This window comes from Parus major, chromosome 2 (genome assembly GCF_001522545.3).
Source record: "Parus major isolate Abel chromosome 2, Parus_major1.1, whole genome shotgun sequence".
In the NCBI taxonomy this organism is placed as follows: domain Eukaryota; kingdom Metazoa; phylum Chordata; class Aves; order Passeriformes; family Paridae; genus Parus; species Parus major.
Window position 1 is genome coordinate 137,431,954 of NC_031769.1, and position 22,813 is coordinate 137,454,766.

Genomic DNA, 22,813 nt, shown 5'->3' on the forward strand with positions numbered 1-22,813 from the left:
AAAGAAAAAGAACTGATAGGAGCTTTGCTAAAGAAGAGGCTGCAGGTCAATCTGTTTATATATGTGGCAGATTAATAACAATTAACAAAAATATGAGAGGAACTTTCTAATAGGTAGGAAAGTTTCAAGTCCTTCTTTGTTTCATAGTCCTACTTGCTTCTGTCAGCACAGCAGCATTATTCTTCTTGTGTATTTGCATGTAGCAGCAACAATTTCCTGGTTTTACCTCCTCCTCAATTCTAAGGTTTATAAATACAGTGGGATATTCAGACTCGTCCTAGAAATTATTCTTCCTTTGTACTATATTTCATCCTCTGCTGTCAAATTCCCTCTTGCTGCCCATAACCTGCTACCTTGTCCAATCCCCATCATGCACCCATATCCCTGCAGGCAGCCTGTGCTTTCCTTGGCTTTTTCTCTTGATACTTCGAGCTCAATCATATATTGAAGTGTATGAGATGCATAATTCCACTGTTTCCCATTATATTGTTCACATCATTGTAACACTGGATGCAGAGGGCTGCTACATTTCTCTGAATAAAAAATACTTGCAGAGTTTCATTGTAAGATCATCCAATTCTCATCTCTTTGGCATTAGCACAACTGAAGCATTTGGTAAAAGATGGAGAAATGGTGTAAAATCAAAATATACTTGGTTATTAGCATTACTTCTCTGAAGACTTATATCCCCTGTTCATCCTCCAAATCTGATTCAGTCATCCACTTGCTCTATTTAGATTTCACTTCCACAGAGTTTCCTCCCAACAGCAAAAGCAGCAAAGCAGCACTCACCTTAACTACTGCCAGCATAGCAAAGTGATTAAAATAAGCCAGATTAACAAGGAAATGTTGCCAAATGGGACAGCTCTCATTGGTTGCTCTTGATCCACCAGTACAGAGTACCCTACTGTTAATAAAAGCCAAAATGAGATCATTCAGGGGGATGAAAAACTGATCAACTCACTGAAGTCAGAGCTGAGCCGCCAACTCAGAAAAATGAGAGCAAGGAGGGGCTGGGGACTGAAATGCACTACATCATTAAATGGGGTGCTCCCCCATCAGCTTAGTTCAGCCAGGACACACTTCCACTTCCATTGCATCCCATCTCCTCTCCAGTCTTGTAGAACCCTCTGTTAGATCCTGAAGAGAAGCAGGTTTGTAAAGAAAACAAAAAAAAGCAGGTGGATGCGGACATGATAACACAATAGTCCACAAATCCAGAACAAAAATTTAACCATGGGAGAGGGTTCTGAGAGGAAGATGATGAAGAACATGCAGAAAAGAGTTAAACAAGAATTTCATCAAGAATGACCCAGTTTTATTTCCCATCACTGTACCTTGCATAAAGGAACTAGCTTAATTTTCAAAATCAATTTCATCTTTTCAGTTTATTTTGTGGTTTTAGAAATAATTTACATTTTGCATAAAATATTGTAGAGCACAATAATAGCATGCACTCTGGTGTGGGATTTTTTTCCCCCAAAAGTCTGCCCTGCTCACATAACCTGAATACACTGTACAGTACTATTTTTGAATCAAAAGCTAAGACAACTTCCAATTATATTTCTTTTTGGCTTATATCAGTATTCTTGTATCCTTTGGAATCTGGAAATCAGAGCAGGGAATAAAAGGTCAACAGGAAAAAACCCAAAACAAAACAAAATAAATGACCAAAACCAAACAGATAGGTACTATCTTATACTGTTTCCTTCACAGCAAAAGGCAGAAGGCACAGTATGTACAATGGACACACACAACTAATTGCATTTCATCTGAATTTGAGAGCTTAATCAACATGCTGAACACTTACCTGATCTAAGCATTTTATTTGGCACTGTTCTTTTTTTTTTTTTTCTCCCCTTAAAAAATAATCTTTAAAAACTAAGACCTTCCAATACTAAATTATTTCAACAGAGAGTAAGGGATCATGAAACAGCAGCTAGGAAAAGCAAAGCTGATAATTATTCAGGCAAAAAACTTTTCCAAAATAATCTGCTACCAGTCACTATGGACCATTAACTACAGTTTGCAAACCACAGAGTAGCCTTCCCTATAGAAAAAGAAATCCATGGTAACAGTTAAACAAGCATGAACCCTAACAAGCACTTCAGATTCTTCTTCTACACTCAACAATAAAGGCTTCAGGAAAGTTTAGTAACTGAATAACAATCTCAGTTTTCCTCATCAAATTCACATATTACCACCTAGTGCTGAAATGTTGACAATTAAGCTATTTGCTCGTTAGGACAAACCTAATAAAAAAAAAAAACAAACCAAAAAAACCCACAAAGATTCCAACTTACTAAAAGAGAATTAAGTTTGAGACAGTCATATCTGAAGGAAAACATACTATTGTGACAGCCTTTACCTCCAGAAAATTTTGTTCTATTCACTCAATAAGAATATTGATTATTTAAAAATGCATCTTCAAACCTATCACAAGCTTTATTTAGATAGAAGACTGTATTTTCAGCATAGGTGTGGTGAAGTTCAGTCACATCTACCATTTAATAATGAAAAGACATTTACAACATCTTTCACAATCTAAAGCATACTGCTAAGACTGAAAGCAATCAGCCTTGAATGAAATATGGATTAATAGCAGTTCTAAAACCATTAGGTACAGACGCTATTGATATGCTTTTGTTTAAAGCAAGGAAAAAAAAGGCAAAAAAAGTAGAGGGTGTCTAGGTCAGCAAAGTCATCAGTAGTTGATGGATGCACTTACAGACATTAGAGGAAAAAGGAAAATTGGCAGAACATAATACCCACTTACGAGATTTTCTTTGTTAAAGATAGAAAAAAGGCCTCAAGATATGCAGTAACTCTACTATGTTCAGTGCTGAAGGTTTTCTATTTTTAGATATGCATATTAAAGACACATTTAACCCCAGAAGTGCAGCTTGATGCATCATCACAATATTAATTCCTAGACGCTGGTAGAATTAGAAATATTCATTCTACCACATGAACATTCAACAGCACCTACCAATAATAACTATGATCTCTGGGTAAGGAACTAGAAGGTAAGGGAGATGGAAGAATTGATGCTCCAGACCATTTGGTAATTGCTAGCAGTTGTGTGGGCAGGAAATTCAAGGTTCACATTAGCAAAAATGGCCAATATAACAACTTCCTGTAAGCCAAGGAGCTGCCCCTCTCCCCAGCAGCCAGCACTGCACCCTCGCTGCTTCTGCTGTTGCAGCTCTTGAGATTGCAAGAAGGGTCACATCTGTGAGCTGCTGAGGGACAGGAGATGGGCACAGCTGCCTCTTGAAACCCATGTTGAGCTTCTCCTACTGCACCCTGGAAGCCAGACTGGTGGGAAACCCTAAGCACATTCTGCTGGGTACTCATTCTGAATCAGGCCTGGGTAGTGGGGTTCAGTAGCACTGCACCACAGAGATAAGGATCACCATCTCCCATTTCAGGCAACACTTAGCAAAGCAAGATTGAATATTACATTTGTCTTAACTGTTGTAGCTAACCCTGACTCAAGTGAACTCTTGGCAGTGTAGATGAGAAACGATGCTCCTCATCTAGGGCTTTAGGGGTGGCAGGTAAAGTGAACACTGAACTGGCAGGCAGGAGATGGCTATGTATCAATCTGTAGGGTCTGACGGGGATGGCAGACTGAAGATGGCAGCTGGAATGCTCAGAGAATAGAAAAGCACTGCAAGTTTGCACAAACAGAATGAGAGACAGTTCAAAAGCTAAGTAAAAAATGTAAAACATACTGTCTTTTTTCTTCTTAAACTGTTGATTTGTTGATAGAATTGGATACACATGCCCTCAGCTCTAAAAAGGAATTCACTTGTGATGTTTTATGCCACTATCACCAATAGTACTTGTCTTTTCCAAGTGTTCAGGAATACATTCAGTACAGGTAGCTCAGTGAGCAGCTGCAGTGAGAGCTGCAGATTGAGCTCTGGCTGGCAAGAACCTGAAGCAAAAGGCTGAGAACTGGCACCAACCCTTTGCTATGCAAAGGGTCCAGGTGACCAGACAGGCAGAGACACAGCAGGAGCCAGTGACTCAGCAGGAAAAGCCCACATTTTCCACGGCTTAGACCATAAGGATACAAAAGCCCAGGATTTCCTTTGTTTGGGCTTCTTCCTAAGAGGCAGCAGCTCAAATTGTTATTTCGTTATTGCACCATGATGAAATTATTTTAAGTATCTGGATGTCTGAGATTCTGCTATGGAAAAGCCAGGGTCCAGGCAGTAAAAAAAACCTCATCTGACCATCTCAGTGTGGGGAGTGTGGCTGTGAAGGGGCCTCAAGCCCAGCTCAGGTTGTGCTAGTGTAATTCCCAGAGTAGTTCCTGGATGGTCAGAGAGGAAAGTTTCCTCACCACAAGTGCCAAAGACCTCAGCTGCACATTAGCACCTCCCAAATTCAAACAAATGTGCTATTGTACTGCTTCTTCACTCCGTCTGCCCTCTCACTGCACACTTGCAATGCTTCTTTCAGTTTAGGAGCCTGTCATACTTGGACATCATTCTCATTTTTGAACTAACTCTGCAAACTCCAAGAGCAGCTAATGACAATATAAAAGCACACCATCAACATTGCTAGAAGCACAGAAGTACTAGAAGTAGGACACAGGCACTTAAAGCCATCCCCAGGCTGAATCACTACATCAAAGTTTCACTTAATGGCATTACAGCCCAGGAAACCCCATGCTACTTACAAATGAGATGGTCAAAAGAACTAAAAAGGGAAAGGGAAGAATTGTCTCTCATTAAACACAACATTCGCCTTATCTTCTGCTTGCCCCATGGATGATACATAGCATCACAGAAAACGCATGTTTTAACATTTGAGAATTGTTTTCCTGCTCCCTGCAGTGGTACATCAGCAACACAATAATCTGCAGTTGACTGTATAATTTAGATAAAACCAAATCACTTCTGACTGAAATCCACATTCAGAAACAGCTAAAAAGGACTGGTATTTGCAACCTGTGACATGGGAGAATACTGAAAATACTCCCTGACATCAGAGGTCATTAGTGTTGGCATTTCTGCAGTGCCTAGAGGCCCCTCAGAGCAAAACACCAGTTTACTTCAGTTTCCATCCACCAAATACTTCCAATCAAAACCAAAGGCATGACAAAGCACCAGTCCAAGCCTCTATCACTACCCACCATGGAAAACAGCTTAAGAATCTGTCCCATAGAGAAGTGGGAACTGCAACAAATGTCCTGCTGCATTTGTTACTCTCAGACAGCCTGACCTGAACAATCAAAAGTACATACACATGCATGAGATAAAATTCTGTTAGCAAATTTATTCCACATCTCATATTTCTAGTGAAACAATAGCTTTAACTGGTCAAGTGAAAGGTGTCCCTGCCCATGACAGGGTGGCTGGAACAAGATCATCTTTATGGTCACTTACAAAACAAACTGTCCTATGATTTTAGTGACTGCAGCAACTGCCAGCAAACACTTGAGGCGGATTAATAAAATAACTTATTTTATTGTATCATATTCATGAGTTATAACTCAGGTGAAATACACCATTCACATACCTGTGGTGTCAGCAGTGGAGCATTTTCCATTTTAAAGGCTAAATTGGTTCCATAGTACATTTTGTAATCCCCTAATCATAATGCTATTATTTTCTTGACCAGGGAATTCTGTATTTTTCCATCCCCAAGAAGGCAGCTGTGTCATTAAAATACTGCTTTATTTTTGAAGCCCTTAAAGTAGCTTCAGAGTGGAAGCAGAGGGTTTGGATGGCTTTTTGAAACAGCTTCACAATGAGGCAAGCAGGAGAACTGGCACTGTAAGTACATAATGTATCCACATGCTGTATGGAATTGCTTTTTCCTCTAAAAGCCGCTCCATCTTTTATCTACACTTCTTTTTCCCCGAAGTGAAGTTGTTTTAAATAAGGTGTCTGTGTCTACATGTGTCTATAGAATTAGACATCCCACTTTCTAGAGTACTACCACTGCTTTTTACTGCTTATGTTTGTTAATATATACTGCAAATGCTGCTCCTTTTCACACAAGTGCAATGGGAAAGAGCACAAATTTCACATTGATAGTTTTCACAGGACAACAGCAGCCAGATCAGACCACACTTCCCTCCTTATGCTCTCTCAGCTGCCTCTTTGTAACCATCTGCTCAAGGCAGCCCCATACAAGGACTGTCTCTCTGCAGCAGAAATTCTGTGCATTTGTGAAGCCCTGAGCACACCTCAGGGTCACAGACTGCATCATTTCCCAGAGGCAAACACCTTCATGTCCTCCACATGCAAGTACTTGCGTGCATGCAACTACCAAAAGCGTTCTCATCCTTGATTTTTTTCTGAAAGCCACAGTCCAACTGTTAAAAAATCCAGCTGTAAAAAGCCTAACAAATTCCTCTTCCTAATATCACCTGATAGACTGAAGTAATAAATAGATTGTACTTGTACAGGTGAACTTCACAAAGGCCTTTTGTTTGGAAGGTCAATTAATAATGTCTTTGTAAATAAACTTCACCTATTCTACTTATACCACCTAAAGAGCTAAGAATTAGTCTGTGTTTATTATTTTGATTTCCTGTGGGGAGAAAACCAATAGGAGAATAATCCTGCTTTGAGATGAGGGGCAAAGGAGAAGGACACAAATGGCTCTTTCCACCTGCCCTTCCTTTCCCTCACTGTCCTGGACAGAGCACAAGACACTAATTTGTCAAGATCTCCCACTTCTAAATGGATGCTGTCAGGGGAGATGACATTTTTCAGAATCCCCAGGCATGCAGTCATTGTGAACAGAATGAAGAGGAGAAGCTCTTATACTGAATGGAGAAACCTTGCTGTAAAAATGTGGGCCTTCATATTAAACTATTTATAGCAAGAATGGACAGTATAGCAATGGCAAAAATCATGCTACAACAAGAACATACTTGGAATTTGAATCAGACATTTGTCCTCCCGTGGTAAGCTGGCTTACAGGACCCCAACAGAGAGAGATGTTTATTGTTTTTCTTGGTTGTGAGAGTGTGGATTCTGAACTAAGTAGCTGTGTTTTGCACTACAGGTAGTAAGGTTACTTCAGCACTTCATTCACTCCCATGAAATCCCAGAATAATAAACGAATCATTCTCAGTGGCTTGAAATGCACAAAGTCACCCAGCACTGCTGTTTCACAGTTCAGGATAGGAGGCTTGTTCACTGCATGGTTCTGAAACTTCAGGCTTCAGCCAGAGGTCACAATTGTGAATGACAGGCTGAGAAAGGGAGGGATACATACACATCAAACATTTCAGCCCGTAATTTACATGGATACTTGTAACTATGCAACAATGAAAAAGTGCATTGAATATGAAGATCGAAGCAGACACACTAATTATTGTGTACTATTATTAATCACAGAATTAGACACTAGAAAAGCATATTGTCCTGAAGTGTAATTATTTCAGCTATGTGATAGTAACATTTACCAAATGTTTTTAAACCCACTTTAGATATATTCTACACTGAGATTTTGTACCCATTTTTGTTAGTTATAAAGACGACCCAATGCAGTAAGTGGTGTTTTGTCACCATCACAGTCAGTGTCGGGAGAGGGAAAAAAAAAATCACATTCACACTATTATCTATTGACTTTCATTGTGGTGATGTGGACATTGGTAATCTGCTAACTATTTCTCTACAAAAGTAAGCAAAGAAAAGCAAACTATCTATTAGTAAAGTAATATTTCCCCATCCAGGGTCAGCACCTCACCCAGAAACACACAGAGATCTGAAATTCCAACACCCTGACACACAGTTTTAAAGCAAAATCTGGAGGAGCTTAACAGCCCAGCTGGGGTTTTGCTGAACCTTCACTTCAACAGAAAAATGTCTCTTAACTTCAAGCAGTCCAATCAGGGCTCTTTTTCCCATATCCTGTGGCCAGCAGAAGTCTCACAAGAGGAAGGTAATAGGAAGACAATGCAAAATGGTAAAACCTCACTGCTCCAGTGCAGTGGGCATTGGTGTTTCTCAACTACAAAAAAAAGGTTTAAAAAAAATTTAAAATTGGGGTGTGTGGGGCATGTATAATGGTTTGGGTTGGAATGACCATAATGATCATCTAGTTCCAGCCCCCTGCCATGGGATCACTCAGACTGGCCTAATACTGTCTTTCAGACTGGCCTAATACTGTCTTTCTCATCAACCTATTTGATAAGCTTGACCAAAAAGGATAAACACTGTGAAGCAGAAGCCTCTGATTAAAAAACTGGGTAATTCTTCTAGAAAATTACTTTTCCTAGTCCCTTGTTAGAGAACAGTAACAAGACATTTTTTAATTAAAGTAACTGACAATTTTAATATTTTTAGGAACTCTGTAACACCTTTGTTACTCAAAAGTCTTACTCTTCTGTGCTTGGACTGTTCACCACACCCACCAACCCTCCCTAATACTCACTGATCAGAGCAGAACCCTGCCAGGGAAGCCAAAGGAGCTGTTTCCACCCCAGTCAGTCCTGAACTGAGCCCAGTAAGCAGAGATGAATTCTTATCCTCTTGGTACTGAGCTCAGTCGGTCCTTCAGTGTTGTTCAATATAATTTTGAAAAAAAGGTTTTTTTTAAGAAAGCAAAAGCAACCAAAAGAACTTAATGAGCTACACTGCGACAAAACATAGTCCACTGGTGTCTATATAGCACTTATATAGAAATGAAGATAAAAGCTTCTCACTTCTCTTACCAGTTTCTTTTCATAGTTTTTGTGAACATTTAAAAGGACTGTTAATTTCTCTCAAGTCAGATAAAAAAACCTGCAATTGCTAACACAACATAAAAAGCCTAACAGCAGTAGTTGCCATTAAAAAGCCTTTATTATTTGTTATCGCTGCTACCACATAATGAGACAAAATGTGTCACCAGATATGCACACCTTACTTAGGATAGAAAACTCCCTTAATAAATAACCTGCTAATGAGCGACAGTCCAGATTTGGGTCTCATGCTCACCATCAACAAGGCTTTGTGAGTGCATCTTGTGGGAGGACTTGATAAAAGTCAATACTGCTGTAAGAGATCATTTTCTGAATCTCCTTAGAAAAGCTGCCTTCTGTTAAAGCCTGTACTCAGAGAAGTACAGGATTACAAACGTATAGCAAAACTTTTTAACAAAAGTTGTTAAAAAGTGTTTAAAAAAGCTTGTTTTTAACAGAACTCTGCTCTGTGACTATGGTATTAAAACCAAACAGATCAGACATGAGAGCCAGAAGCAGCATTTCAATGAAAAAAGATAAGAAGTCCCAAAAACACACATAGTAGTGGTTAAATATAGGTGGTTTTAAAGAAATAATTTATATTTTTAAAATGTATATTAAAAAAAAATCCTTGCTTTCTCCACTGACTTTTACTGCTCTGTGAAAGTGATCACTCAAAAGCCTGAATTGTTTTTATATACCAGGAATGAAGAAAAATCAGTTACTGATCAAGAAAAGGTGTATATTGATATTCATAAATAAAAAATGAAGCATTTCTACACATCATATATTTTCCTTAATTTGTATTCCATCCTGTACACTACCAGAGTCTGACTAGATTATGGACATCAGTTTAGCTATGAATAATCTTGCTGGTTTTGGACTTGCTCATATCTGTAACAAGGTGGTTCCTTAGGGAACCAGCTGAGGGAGACTAAGATCATTTTTCCATTTTCCATTATAATTCTACCTCTGTCAGCCTATAAATACTAGATTTCATATTCATCAGGAATTTATAGATGAGTGATCCTTTACTGGAGCTACACTTCCTGTTGTCTGCATCCCAAATATAGAAACAAACACTTGTACTCCTATATTTACGCTACAGTAGCTGCATAAAAAGGAACTTTAAATCTGTCTGTAACCCATGAGTTACTACTGTTCTTTAATCCCACAGCTGAGGACAGAAAAGAAACGACACACTTCATTAGAAAGGAGATTTTGTTTGTTTCTTTGGACAACAAAACCAGATGTTTAAAGTGCTGGAAGTGGTCTCAATGACAAATTTGAAAACTGAAAGCAGGAACAAGAGCCTAGGAGGCATCTTAAATTATATTCAATATATTGCACTGCTTTGTGCAACACAGGTCTCATGACTGTGAATATGAAGTATGCGTTAATATTATTTGAATACATAGGACTGCAAAGAAATCCTCTTAAAAACAACTGTGCAATGGAAATATAAAACAAATGGCTCCGCTCACAATGTTTTATTTACAAAACTTTCCTGAATTTCTGCTTATCTTTCCACTGTACATATATGATTGCATGAATGAAGTTTCCTAACAACAGCTTAATTCAACTCTTACAGCCACAGAAGCTAAAGTCCAACTCCATATTCACATTTTAGAGGACATAATAAATATAATAAATATAATAAATTTAAATAATATTTAAATTTAAGGCAGAGCAAGCCAGAAAAGACTGGCCACCTCAGGCTACAACATATGAATCCAGATGAGAAACATCACTAAATTATTACACACATAAAAGACAGTTACTAACAAGGCAGCAATAAATTAAGAAAAACAGTCCATTCCATTTGCTTGATGCTATTATGCTAAGCTTATTCCATTAAGCAAAAATTCAGTTTTTTTGTTTTTAAATCTGAAGCATGTCCAGTTTTCTAAATAAAGCTACTGCAATCAGATGTGGGAAACCAATAGGTGATTTCAGCATCACACTTCCCCTCTTCTCCAGCTACCTCCAGCAAGGACTGCCCGTTTTATACTCATAAGTCAAACAATCACAGCTCAGACAATGAAAACAGGCTCCCATACATTAAATCACTGATGTATTTCACTCTGGTTTTTTATTAGGATAAGTCTTTTTCAAACAAGGACAAGTTTGATATGACTGTATTACATGTCAACTACACATAAGCCCATCCTCAGCTGGGAGCCCTATTGCACCATTTAGCCTCTTCACTTCCAAGCTTGAAAAATCTCCCAGTTTAACACACCTCCTCAGCTTTCAATACAGGGCAGATTTTCATCTGCTGATGTTGAAACATGAGCAGGATTAGCTTGCCTTTGTGAAAAGCTGGGCAAATGCCTTATTAGCTGAGCTTTGTCTCAAAACCCATCCAAAATCTGCTGGTCTTGTTACAAAATGGATATTTCAAAGCAGTAACCACAAACCTGTTCTCCAAGGGTTCATGACAAATCAGCAACGTGCTTGATAATTGGCTACCAAAGAGATTGCAAGTGGCAGGGGTTTTTAATTGCTGCAAGCCTGTAATGGAAGATCTAGTTTGATGCATTAAGTCAGAATGAAATTAGTTAAATTGTATTAATTTTAAACTAGATATTTTAGATAAAAATTAAAAGGAGAATTCATACCAAGCCTTTGTTGTCAAGGCAACTGCTCAAATCATTTAATACTACTTTATTCTAAAAGTAAAATACATCACAACCATATGTGTATTATTTTTTGGGTTTGTTGTACGGTTGGCAGTACAATTTGTTCAGTCATTGAAATAATTCCTATTGCCTTTTTGAACCTCTAAAAAAAAAAAGGCACACATTTTATTTGCTCTAATAACTCTCAAAGTGTCAGATTCAGTAAAACCTCAATTTTCCACTCTGCAGAAATTACCCTCAAACTCCTGGTTTTAGGCCTTTAAGAATCAAAAAGACTGATAAGGCCTTTAAAGACTGTTTCCCAATTATTTTATAACACTCTCTTATCTTTCCTTTCACTCTGAGACCTGTTTCCTTGGTTAGACCCTGGTGCTAGTAATGCCAAGCTTATGGGTTCAATCCTCGTATCGGCCATTCACTTAGGAGTTGCATTTGATAGTCCTTGTGGGGTCCCTTCCAACTCAGAATATTCTGTGATTTCAGTTAAAAATGTATCTAATATGACAAATTACTGTCCTACACCGAAGTGTCTGGAGTACACACATTCATTGCACTCAGTAGTCATGTCTGCTGCACTCAGACAAGAAGCAGAAGCTTATGAGCAAGGACAGATTTGTTTTAAGGGAATCATCTCTGAACTATGTTTGCTCACTGTCATACCAGACATGGAAGAACTGGTCTGGTATTTTACCTAAAATGAGTTAACAGATTATTAAAATCAGTCACTGACATAAAAATCCACATATTCATATATCCATAGAATTTTTTCCTCCTTTACCTGCTCAAAAAAAAAAAAAGTAAACAAAAAAAAGCCTCAAGAAAAACATATCTGTGCCCATTCTGCTTGTTTTCCAAGTCATTTGGAAAGTCTCCACAGTGCCTGTGAGATCCCATTATTTTAAAAAGAGAGATCCCATTATTTTAATTATCTTCATTTAGAGAAAAATAGAATAGTGCAATATCCAAGATGTGTGTTTGCTACAACTCTACAGCAGTACCTTGCTTCTGTAACACCCACTTCCTCAGACTGTTATAAATGTTTTTTAAACAGAAGCCAAGACGTCAAGAAGCCTAGATTCTTAAAGACTCACCCAAATAAATAAGCAGGCAATCCTACCTACCTTAGTTATTTCTGGCTCCACTTGTCTCTTGGGTGTGCCTTTTGACTCAGGCCCTTTTGGAGTACCAGTGTTCTTGACTGCAGGTGAATCAACTCCTTCGCCTTCAAGCTGCAGATTAATACCTTCTGTGGGGACAGGGTGATCAATACCATTTGGATTCAGATTGCAATGGATAGCTGGGAAAAAAATATGAGAAACACTGCTTTAGGAAAGAAGAACCCAATGGTTCAAACATTTAGCACAAACTACTGAGAAGTGCCATGTGGTAACCAGAGCTATGTCAAACCAAACCAAATGAACCAACTGTACCTTGATGTGGATTCAAGGTGAGATATTTGAGAAAGAAAAGGAGAGGAATGCAGCACTGTATAAATTTATTTAGCACAGGCTACGGTGTGGAACTGGGCTCTGCTCGATTCACTGGAGCATCGACGACCCTCAACTTAGAGCTTTCATTAAATGTTCATCATCCAACCATACATTTTTTTCCTTTCTAGGCTAAAAAGTTGAAGGTTTTCTATTACATTTTTAATTCCTACAACATTCTAGGTCTTAACGTGGGTACACATTAAAGTAAGCCATGCACAAAATAATCAGCAAGTCAGTCTCTGCACAGAGTAATGACTTATCCAGCTGATTATGTCTCCTTCAGTCCTTTGTACCACTGCAAGTTACCACCTACACCATCCTAACAAGCAAGAGAGATGTACTCCCTGGCAGTATATAATGAGGTAGAGGACTAATGATAGCAGAATAAGGAAAGCATCCAGAGAAAAAAATAAGACAAATGCAAACCATACAACAGAAACACACATTAAGAACTATGGCAGTAGTTTGTTTTCTGCCCAAATTTTCACTGTTTCAGCACTCACACAGATAGTAGTAATTTTAAAAATGTGCGAATCCTGAGGCAACTTCCCCTTTATGTGACTGACTTTTGCATTTATATTCCTGCATAACTGCACTACTTTTAGTGCCACTTGTAATTAATGGTTCCAACTTTCCCTGTGTACAAAAGAACTTTGCTCAGATACTGTGGTGCAATGTTTGACAGATCTGAATAGAAACCTAAACTACAATGTACAGCCAAAATAAAAGTTGCCCTTTTACTCTTGCTTGGCTTAGAAGCAAAGGGTGGGGAGCTGGGGAAGGAATCAGAACTACCAGTTTCTACCAGCTACAGATCAGCCCTTGAAAGCCTCTCACGGGAAACTGGCTCAAGCTGCCAGTGAAAGCAAAGGGTTCTTTAACTATAACACCTTTTGAAAATCTATTCAGCTTAAATCCCAGAGTCTTAACTAAAAATTTTGAGCCTAAATTACAGCAATTCCTTGGTAGAGAATTAAAGCAGAGGTCAAAATGTTGACCATTTTCCCTTGGGATCTTTAAAAAAATCAAAATATTTCTAAAAGAGAAGTGATCTCTGCAACCGCTACAATACCTACATCAGCAAGCCAGGGACAGGAACACCTCCTATGGGAACTTAAAAAGAAATTTGATTCTGTGGTTTCTATTTACATCAGTGTGCCTCAAGACACCAAAAAAATTCTCTCTCTCCTAGATTATATCCACCTACTATTATCTAGCTCCTCTAGATCATACTTACCTACCCAAAAGAAACAACTACTAACTTCTTTGCCTAACCTCCAGACCACGGAAAGATAGATGGGATCCACCAAGACTGACTATTTTCACAGCACAATGAAAATGAAAACTGTTTTGTTAGTAACTTAATTAACACTCCCCATACAAAAAATGTAAATATATCTTATCTTAACCAACTTGTAAAAGTACTCCCAGCATAGCCTGCTCCAGCAAGGGTTGATCAGCAGTGAAAAGACATTTGGTATCAAATGCGATCCATAAAAATCCCTCCAATGGTCTTCTGCAAGGATCTTGCCTAGGTAGCTGAGTAGGAAGACTCCTAGAGGCACCTTTGAAACACTAACACACTACAGTAACATTCAGAAACAGGCCAGTTTTGGCTGACCATTCCAGTGGTCACCAAAGAGAAATAAAATAGCACAGTGGGACTTGAAACTGCCTGGAAGAATACTGCCAGCGGCACGTTTCCTGTGAATTGCAATTCCTCCCTTCCCAGTGCCCCCAAACAACAGAGATCAGGGAGGAGGTGGCATGGGATGAACAAGAAAACCCTTCTGGGTTGTGGCACTAATTTACCATGCATTAGAGGGAGCAAATGATACAGGTTTTGATAACATGGCAGCATGATGACTAACCTTATCTCCTTCTGCGTATAACCACATGACACACTTGGTGGATGATGGAAAGGCCATGGATGCGGTCTACCTCGAGTTTAGTAAGGCCTTTGTTATTGTCTCCCACAGCCTTCTCCTGGAGAAACAGCTTTTCATGGCTTGGATTGGTGTACTGTTCACTGGGTAAAAGCCTGGCTGAGTGGTGAGGCCCAGAAAGTGGTGTGAATGGAGTTATATCAAGATGGCAACTGGTCACAAGTGGTGTTCCCCAGGGCCAGTTCTGTTTAACAGCTATCAACAGTCTTGATGAGGGATAATAGCTATCAACAGGATGAGGGAATCAAGGGTACCCTCAGTTGCAGATGACACCAAGTTGGTTGGAGTGTTGATCTTCTGGAAGATAAAAGGACTCTACAGAGGAATCTGGACAGTCTGGAGGCCAGTGGTACTTGGTCAACAAGACCAAGTGCTGGGTCCTGCACTTGGGTCACAATTCTGTGCAGTCCTACAGGCTGGGGAACAGTGGCTGGAAAGCTGCCCTTGGAAAAGGCCCTGGGGGTGCTGGTCAACAGTGGCTGAACATGAGCCAGTGTGTGCCCAGGTGGCCAAGAAGGCCAATGGCATCCTGGCCAATGGATCAGGAACAGTGTGGCCAGCAGGAGCAGGGCAGGTATCGTCCCGTATTCAGCATTGGTGAGGCCACACCTCGAGTGCTGTGTCCAGTTCTGGGCCCCTCACTACAAAAAGGACACTGAGGGGCTGGAGTGTGTCCAGAGAAGGGCAACGGAGCTGGGGAAGGGTCTGGAGCACAAGTCTGATGAGGATTGGCTGAGGGAGCTGGGGCTGTTTGGCCTGGAGAAAAGAAGGCTCAGGAGAGACCTTATCAATCTCTACAACTCCCTGAAAGAAGGCTGTAGCCAGGTCGGGGTCAGTCTCTTCCTCCAGGCAACAAGTGACAGGATCAGAGGTAAAGTCCTCAAGCTGTGCTAGGGGAAGTTTAGACTGGATATTAGGAAAAATTTCTTCATGGAAAAGGTTGTCAGGCATTGGAACAGGCTGCCAAAAGAAACGGGGGAGTCACCATCCAATTATTTAAAAAAACCATGTAGATATGGCACTTCAGAACATGGTTTAGGGCTGGCCTTGCCAGTGCTGGGTTAAGGGTAGGACTTGATTTTAAAGCTCTTTTCCAACTTCAATGTTTTTATAAATCTATAAGCACCTGGATGGCTTAAAAATTAAATAAGTTACTTGGCAAGATGCTGCTTGACTCTTAGCCCATCATGCATTCAAGAATAATGAATGCTAGTGCTTTTTTAGCAATGCCTTTTACTCAGCTCCTTCAGGACACAAAAGAGAAAAAATGGAAGAGGTTGCTAGTAACAACATAGATAACCACTGCCTTTTAACTGAAAATAGGTGAATGGTTAAAAGAAACACAGGCTGTCTCAGGGGACTTTTCCAGAGTTCCTAATATTGAAGGGGGGAGGAGAGAAGTGCGGAGAGAGAACTTTTTTATTTTCTAGGGGTGTTAATCTCCAAAGGAGAGTAAGCATCTTAGTCACTTGGCAAAGATTATCTTTCTTTGTCATGACACATCTTTAGGTAGCCAGCTCTATTATTTTCTTATAGTGCTACCTCCAACCCTCAGCTACCCAGATAATAGGAGCAAGGAGTATTTCCTTACATGGGTCTATTGCTTCCTGTTACCATACAGATCTGTCTTTGCGGCAGACAGAGGTGGAACTCTTGCCTCATTTTAAATGCCAATACAAACCAAAATAGTTCCTTTTCCAGATTTGTTAAAGGCGGTGAAAGAGGTCAATGTTTGGTCAATAATTTATTCTCTTCCTAAATCCACATCTTATATAATTTTAGCTAGATACGGTCAGCTCTAAACCCAGGATCAACTATCAAACCTAATGGGGCTTGGTGAGCTGACAGCACCCAGGGCTAACATCCCATAGAACAGAGTCTAAACAGCTCTTAGCAAATAGTCACAAATTACTAACTTCACCACAGCTCAAGCACTCTGACTCTCTTAGCTGTCACATCTTAAATGTCTTTTAGGAATTAATGGCATTCATCTGGAAAAAAAAAATCTTTCTCCAGACAAAGTAATTTCTGGCTAAAGTATTGCTCAGACCATTACTCCTCCTTACCCTGGTACTGGCTAATGCTAGTTCTTCCTGCCCTCTGCATTCAGACTATTTTCCCACACTGGTCCTTTGACAATATCCCTACTGCCTCAGCATCTCTTCATTCTACCAAACTGATTCCACCTCACCAGTCCCAAATGTTAACAGTACATCAAGACAACAAACACCCTCCAAATCAGTTCACAGTATCAGCCTAATACCACTATCAGTAGTATCATTAGATTTTGAAATAATCTCTTCCAATATTCTTCCATACAATCTCAATATTCATGTATCATCCACAAAAACTCAGTAATACAACCCTTCAACCAGATTCAGATCACTTATATTCTCCTTTCCCTGCTGAAAACCCCTCCTCAGTTGATTAATCTCTCTTCATGCTCCCCCAACAATTATTGTTCAACTTGTATTGAAAGCTTTCTGTGGTGGGAACTTTTTTTCCCTTTGAGGAAGGAGGGTGGATGCTCTGTAAAGCTCTGACTGCACAGCAAAAAGCACAAAATGAATGGTGCTGGCTGACACAATAACACAGATCCACAGATTACATTTATAAAACAGACTATTATTTAAAACAAAGGTACTTAAGTGCTCTTGTACTCCTAACCTAATGGTGAAGCTGAATTTAATGGAAAATATCCACTTTTCCAGAACCTAAAAAGACTGCTGAGATCTGCCAAATTATTAGAGTGAAAAGCTCTGTGAGAAAAATAGCAAGTGGAGCATCCAAAATGGAAAAAGGACCCCACATCTGTCCTAAAAATCTAGGATGCAATACCCTGTGCACTTTTTATACATGGTGGAACACAAACTCAAGTCCTTTCCATATAAAGAGCAAGATAATTTGTTGCCCTGCAGAAGCTGGCCCATACATGTGAGCCAATTCCTTGCCCACACAGATCTTTCCAGGGTGCATATGTGATTTCAAAGAAGAGCTCACAGGGCAACAAAAATGCTCTGCCCCCACCATCTCCCCCCAGCTACCTTCCTCCCATGCATGCTGCCTCCCAGATGGCAAGCAGCCAAGAGACAGCTTGTCTGAGCATGCTTGATGGTACACAGAAGTCACTAAGAGCCATCGCAAGTTACTGGCATCTGGGGCAAGCCTTGTCTTTTCCTACAGGGTACTCTGTGAATCCTGTCTGGAAAAAAGCCTGAAGGCACTCTTCAAAACACAGCCTTGATATATCTGAAGTTTTGCATGGGCAGATGGAAATTCTTTGTCTCTCCATCTGTAGGCTCAAGGCTTAGCAGATAGATCTATGATCAATCGCTACCTCTGTGCACTCACTGCCTACTGTGTCAAACATTTCATAACTACGTGTTTCAGTGGGAATACTGCTGGCTGCTTAAAACTTTAAGCAGATCAATTAAGGCTACATTAGAGCACATTTGGCAAGTACTTGAGTTACATGCAATAACAATTGTTCTATTCTAAAAAGCGATAGAGTAAAAATAGCATCTTCTTACTCATGTGCCCTGTTCTGTGTGCATCATAGTCATATGCTAGCTTTTGCTATTCAGAGACAAAAAGCAGGCACAGGAGATACCCACCCAACCTCTAACAATCCTTACAAAACTTTCATGTGTCAAATACTGGCAAGCTCCATTTTATGTATTCATTCCACAGACTTATCTGCACAATGCTAAGAGGTAAATCCATACAATCAACCATATTGGTGGATTTTATGCTATTCCCACCATAAAATACCACATTATTGAAAAGGACAGACAAAAGTTCATCCATATAGCCTGAACATTAACAAACTCAGACTGGATATAGCAGGGACCTTATAAAAAGGGTCCAAATATCTTTTCAGTCATTTCAGTAGTCACAAAGATTTATCAAGTATTTCTAGGGAAGAAGATCTTTGGACAGCAGCTCTCACTGGACTTGTTCCTTCCATCTCTGCCCATTTCATTATCAAAAGCAAATCAAACCTTCAACCACATCAGATTCTGCAGTCAGCATTTTCAATTAGAGTTCTATACACTTCCTGATGCTGCATTTCAATCCAGAGAAGTCAGACAGAATCCCTGAGGCTTTGTTTGTCTTTACTCACAACCTGCTATACCTGGGTTGATCAGAGAGGAGACATTCACACAGAAAACACTTTAGTCTTATTCAGATTGAGATTCAGATTGGTCCTCACACCAATGAAACGAGCAAGATAGATCTGCACTGAAAAACCCTTCCTGTATTTCAAGAAATTTATACTTCATTAGTAGCTCTGCATATCCCTAGAAAACATGGCATTATTTCCAAGATATCTGACCTAAGCAGTTAGTACCACTCCTACAACAGTAAAAAACAAGATTAAAAACAACAAATAAAGATGGCTTTAATTTGTACTATAAAGTTTAGGACTATTTTGATGACTTTGTCCGGCAGAAATTTATTCCCCAGTAATGAGTTTCTGCAACTCCTATGGATGGTCCATCTGCCTCATCAATCAGCTTCTAGTTTTGAGAAACTGTCTGGCTTTTGCCTACAAGAACTACCTCTCCATACACCTAATATAAATTTGCACAGTTCCCCCAACACATCACTTGGAACCAGCTGAAAATGCAGTCAAAGTTTAACATTAATACAATCTGCTGCTTAGGTTGCAACCTAGTAAATACTGCTGGCAACCTGCTGAGCAAGTAAATTCAAGATTTTGCCCACTCTGTTCCTCAAACCTGTCTAATGTCCACCAAATCAGCAGCATTCAGAGCAAAGAAGCCCAGCAAATCAGTCAGGACCTTTTTTACTTCAATATAAATCACATGAATTTATCACAAATCTCCTGTAAGGCCGAAATCCCAAAGTACTTAACTGAAGTGATATTGGTGCATAGCTATCTGCTTCTGTTGGTCAGCATCAAAAAGCAGAATTAAGCAATTCCAAATATGCTGTGCCAAGAGGCAGGCCAGTATTGAGCTGTGGAGTGCACTGTAAACTGCTGCTACTGATGAACTGTACATGTAGGTTTGAGTATAAAACTCAAAACTGGCAGCAAGGCTTGGCAGACAGACACACACCTGTACCTGCAGGTCCCTCCAGTGAGTTGCTTGTCTTATTAGCCTCTTGTTATAATGACTACTCATCATTAATCAAACAAAAACCTGGCTTCTTACAAGACATGAATTTTACAATCAATTCTTTGTTAAAGCAGTGGGACATGCCCAACAGCTGGGCAGTATCTAGAAGGCCAAGATAAGTGACAGCTCAGCAGCAAAGAAGTGGACATTGAACCAGGTCAAGAGGGCAGGAAGGGCAGACCAAAGAGGACACAGGTGCAGGAAGTGGACAGAGGCAGAAGGAGATAAAGTGTTCAGAGGAGGAGCATCCATTTTAATTTGTAGCTGTGACTTTTAAGACTTTTGACTTTTTTAGATATTTAGAATTATTATTATTAGCAAGAAAATTTAAGGTAATGGCATTCCTGAGACAACTATCCCTGAACATCTCTAGCTAGACAATGGGGTAGTCATCCCATGGTATCAAGCCAATTACTACTGTAAGGCATTCGATCTCTCCAGAAACAATGAAAAAAATACCCAAAACTAAAGCCAAAGAAGAATACAGAAAAAGTATGTTTTTTGAGACAAGCTACTATACTTCACATACATCTCTCTAACAAAATTTATCTGTAAGATGGTATAAAGTCTTGTACAGCAACAGAAATATATCAAGAAATCAGAATGAGTAGCTTAGCACTTTCATATCTGGAATCAAACAAAACTCATAATTTGGTTAAAGGCCAAACAAATCTTGAGTGTAGAGATAAGAGACCCCTTAGTTCTTCACAGAGCAGAAACACTAAGCCCAGAATAAGAAATTATCTTCTAATCTATCTTGTAAGGGTTGAGTTTGCCTTCTAAGACCCTTATCCCACCAGGATATGTATATAATTAAGCTTATTCAGCTAAAAAATTTCCTTATGCATTTTTTACAGTTTTCCTAATGGAAAGTATTTCTTTTATGTATGGCAATATCCACTTACCATCTCTTATCTCACAGACTTTAGCAAACGCTGTAAACAGTTTCTTTTACACCTGCTCTTCTGGAGACAGACTGCATGTCATCACTGTGCTAGATAGACCTTTGTGTCTCAGCAATGCAAGTTCAGCCTTTGTAACAGCAACAAGATTTCATAATACAAAGCAGACACAGTGATTGGACAGCCAAATTATTTCAGATGCATTTTCTCATTCCATTTTAATAAAAGTACACTTGGTACAAGCAGCTCTTGAATTCACACTAGCAACAGAGGCTCATTGAAAAATGAGCCTATTCAGTGAATAAATAAGGCCAGGTTACCACAAATCCTGTACAGGTATAGATGAACAGGAGAATACTGACACATAAGGGGTCCAAGTGACCCATGCAATTAACTTAGAGCAAAATGGATCTTAGTGAACAAAGTAGTAAAGGTCAGTAAGTAACATGCACCACCTGCACATAAAAAGCAATTTAAGATATGGATTAAAGTACAAAATAGTTGGTCATTTATTTTGCATACTAGGAAGTCAATACTAGGAAGTCAATAAGAAAGCTTGTGCAAGCATCTACAGAGATTCTCCTGAATAGTGAGGAACTCTGGATTTCAAGATTCTGAGATGCACAAAGTTGCATGCAAAGAAGGTGCTACAAGAGATAAGAATTATAAGTACAAAAAACAAAGAAAATCAATTGGCAGGTAGAGAGACAGAGAGACAATAATTCTCTCTCACAAGGAAAAGTATTCACCATATATTACAACTGTCAGTCACCAACCGACTTAGGCAAACTCCAGACTAGGTACCACTGTTGTCCTAAGGATTTTGCAGAGAAAATGGAGAGATAAAAAAGAGTAATAACACACCTGGGTATGCAATGAGTCTGATTAGGAAGTTGGATAGTCATGTTTCACCACAAATTATATTTCTGAGAATGCCTTAAGTCCTAATGGCACTACTATTCAATTCTATAATCAGCTAACATTACATCAAAAACTTCTTTAAAACACTAACATGCCTACCCAGCACACAAAGAACGGCTCAGACAGAAAAGGTTAAGTCTTTATTATGGCATCAGAGGTGTGCTGCCCCACACATGTATCACAGATCGGTGCCTTTGGCCTACTCATAAAAGCTGGTGTCTGCTGAACATGTGGCACAGAAATGGCTGTGATTCAGCTGTGAATCTGGGCTTTATTTCTTGTCCCATGAATGAAACACAGTCATCAAAATGCAAAGGAAAATATTCATTCTCACTAGCATAACTAGTTTGAAATCTGTCAGTTGACTGTTTTCAGTCCTGGCTTTCTCTCAACTGCCTAAAAGTTACCTCCTTTATCACTGTTTAAGGCTATCCCTTCCCTTGTACACTTAACTGAAGAGTCTGGAAAACGCCTTCTTTCCTTCCCCCAGTAAAATTCTTCACCTCCTACTGCTTGCTCATACCACTGTATCCTACTCACTCTAGTACCCCAGATGATTTGTGTAGCAACAAACTGTCAGCAAAGAGCACACAGAGGACAATCTGAGAGAAAGCTTCTATTGACACACATTACAATTCTCTTTCTTTAGGTTTATGAAACAGTGTTGGGGGTTACAGCATTATTAAAAGTCTCTTTCTTGCTTTTACTAGGTTATTTGCAGAGAAACAAATCAACTCAACCAAAATCCCCTCTGGGGAAAGAAAATAAAATTTAAAAAAAAAAAGAGCCATAAGGACAGGGCAGAGGAGAGAAAATCAGTGGGGGAATGGAGGGAAATAATAATCTGAATGTTCAGCTGAATAACAGGAGCTAGCACATTATATAGAGTTGGATAGGGCTGCACTAAAGACCAGCTAAAATCCACCCTGTCTTCCTCACACCTTTATTTTTGTCAATCACATACTCCCTGCAAGCATATTAGATCCTGTAATTCAGGAATACAGAATTCACTTCAGCCCGAGTTCAGACCCCTGCACACCTCCTTGCTTCATCCAGGAGGAGCACAAACT

General features: G+C 39.5%; 1 protein-coding gene across 1 annotated transcript in view; it reads right to left on the reverse strand.

Annotated features, from left to right (window-relative positions):
- The window catches only part of SAMD12 (sterile alpha motif domain containing 12), a 178,261-nt gene that overhangs the window by 148,384 nt on the left and 7,064 nt on the right, over positions 1–22,813 (reverse strand). The window contains exon 2 of the mRNA XM_033519475.1: positions 12,462–12,663. Within this exon, the coding sequence (XP_033375366.1) occupies positions 12,462–12,663 (202 nt within the window). The remainder of the gene's footprint in view (positions 1–12,461; positions 12,664–22,813) is intronic.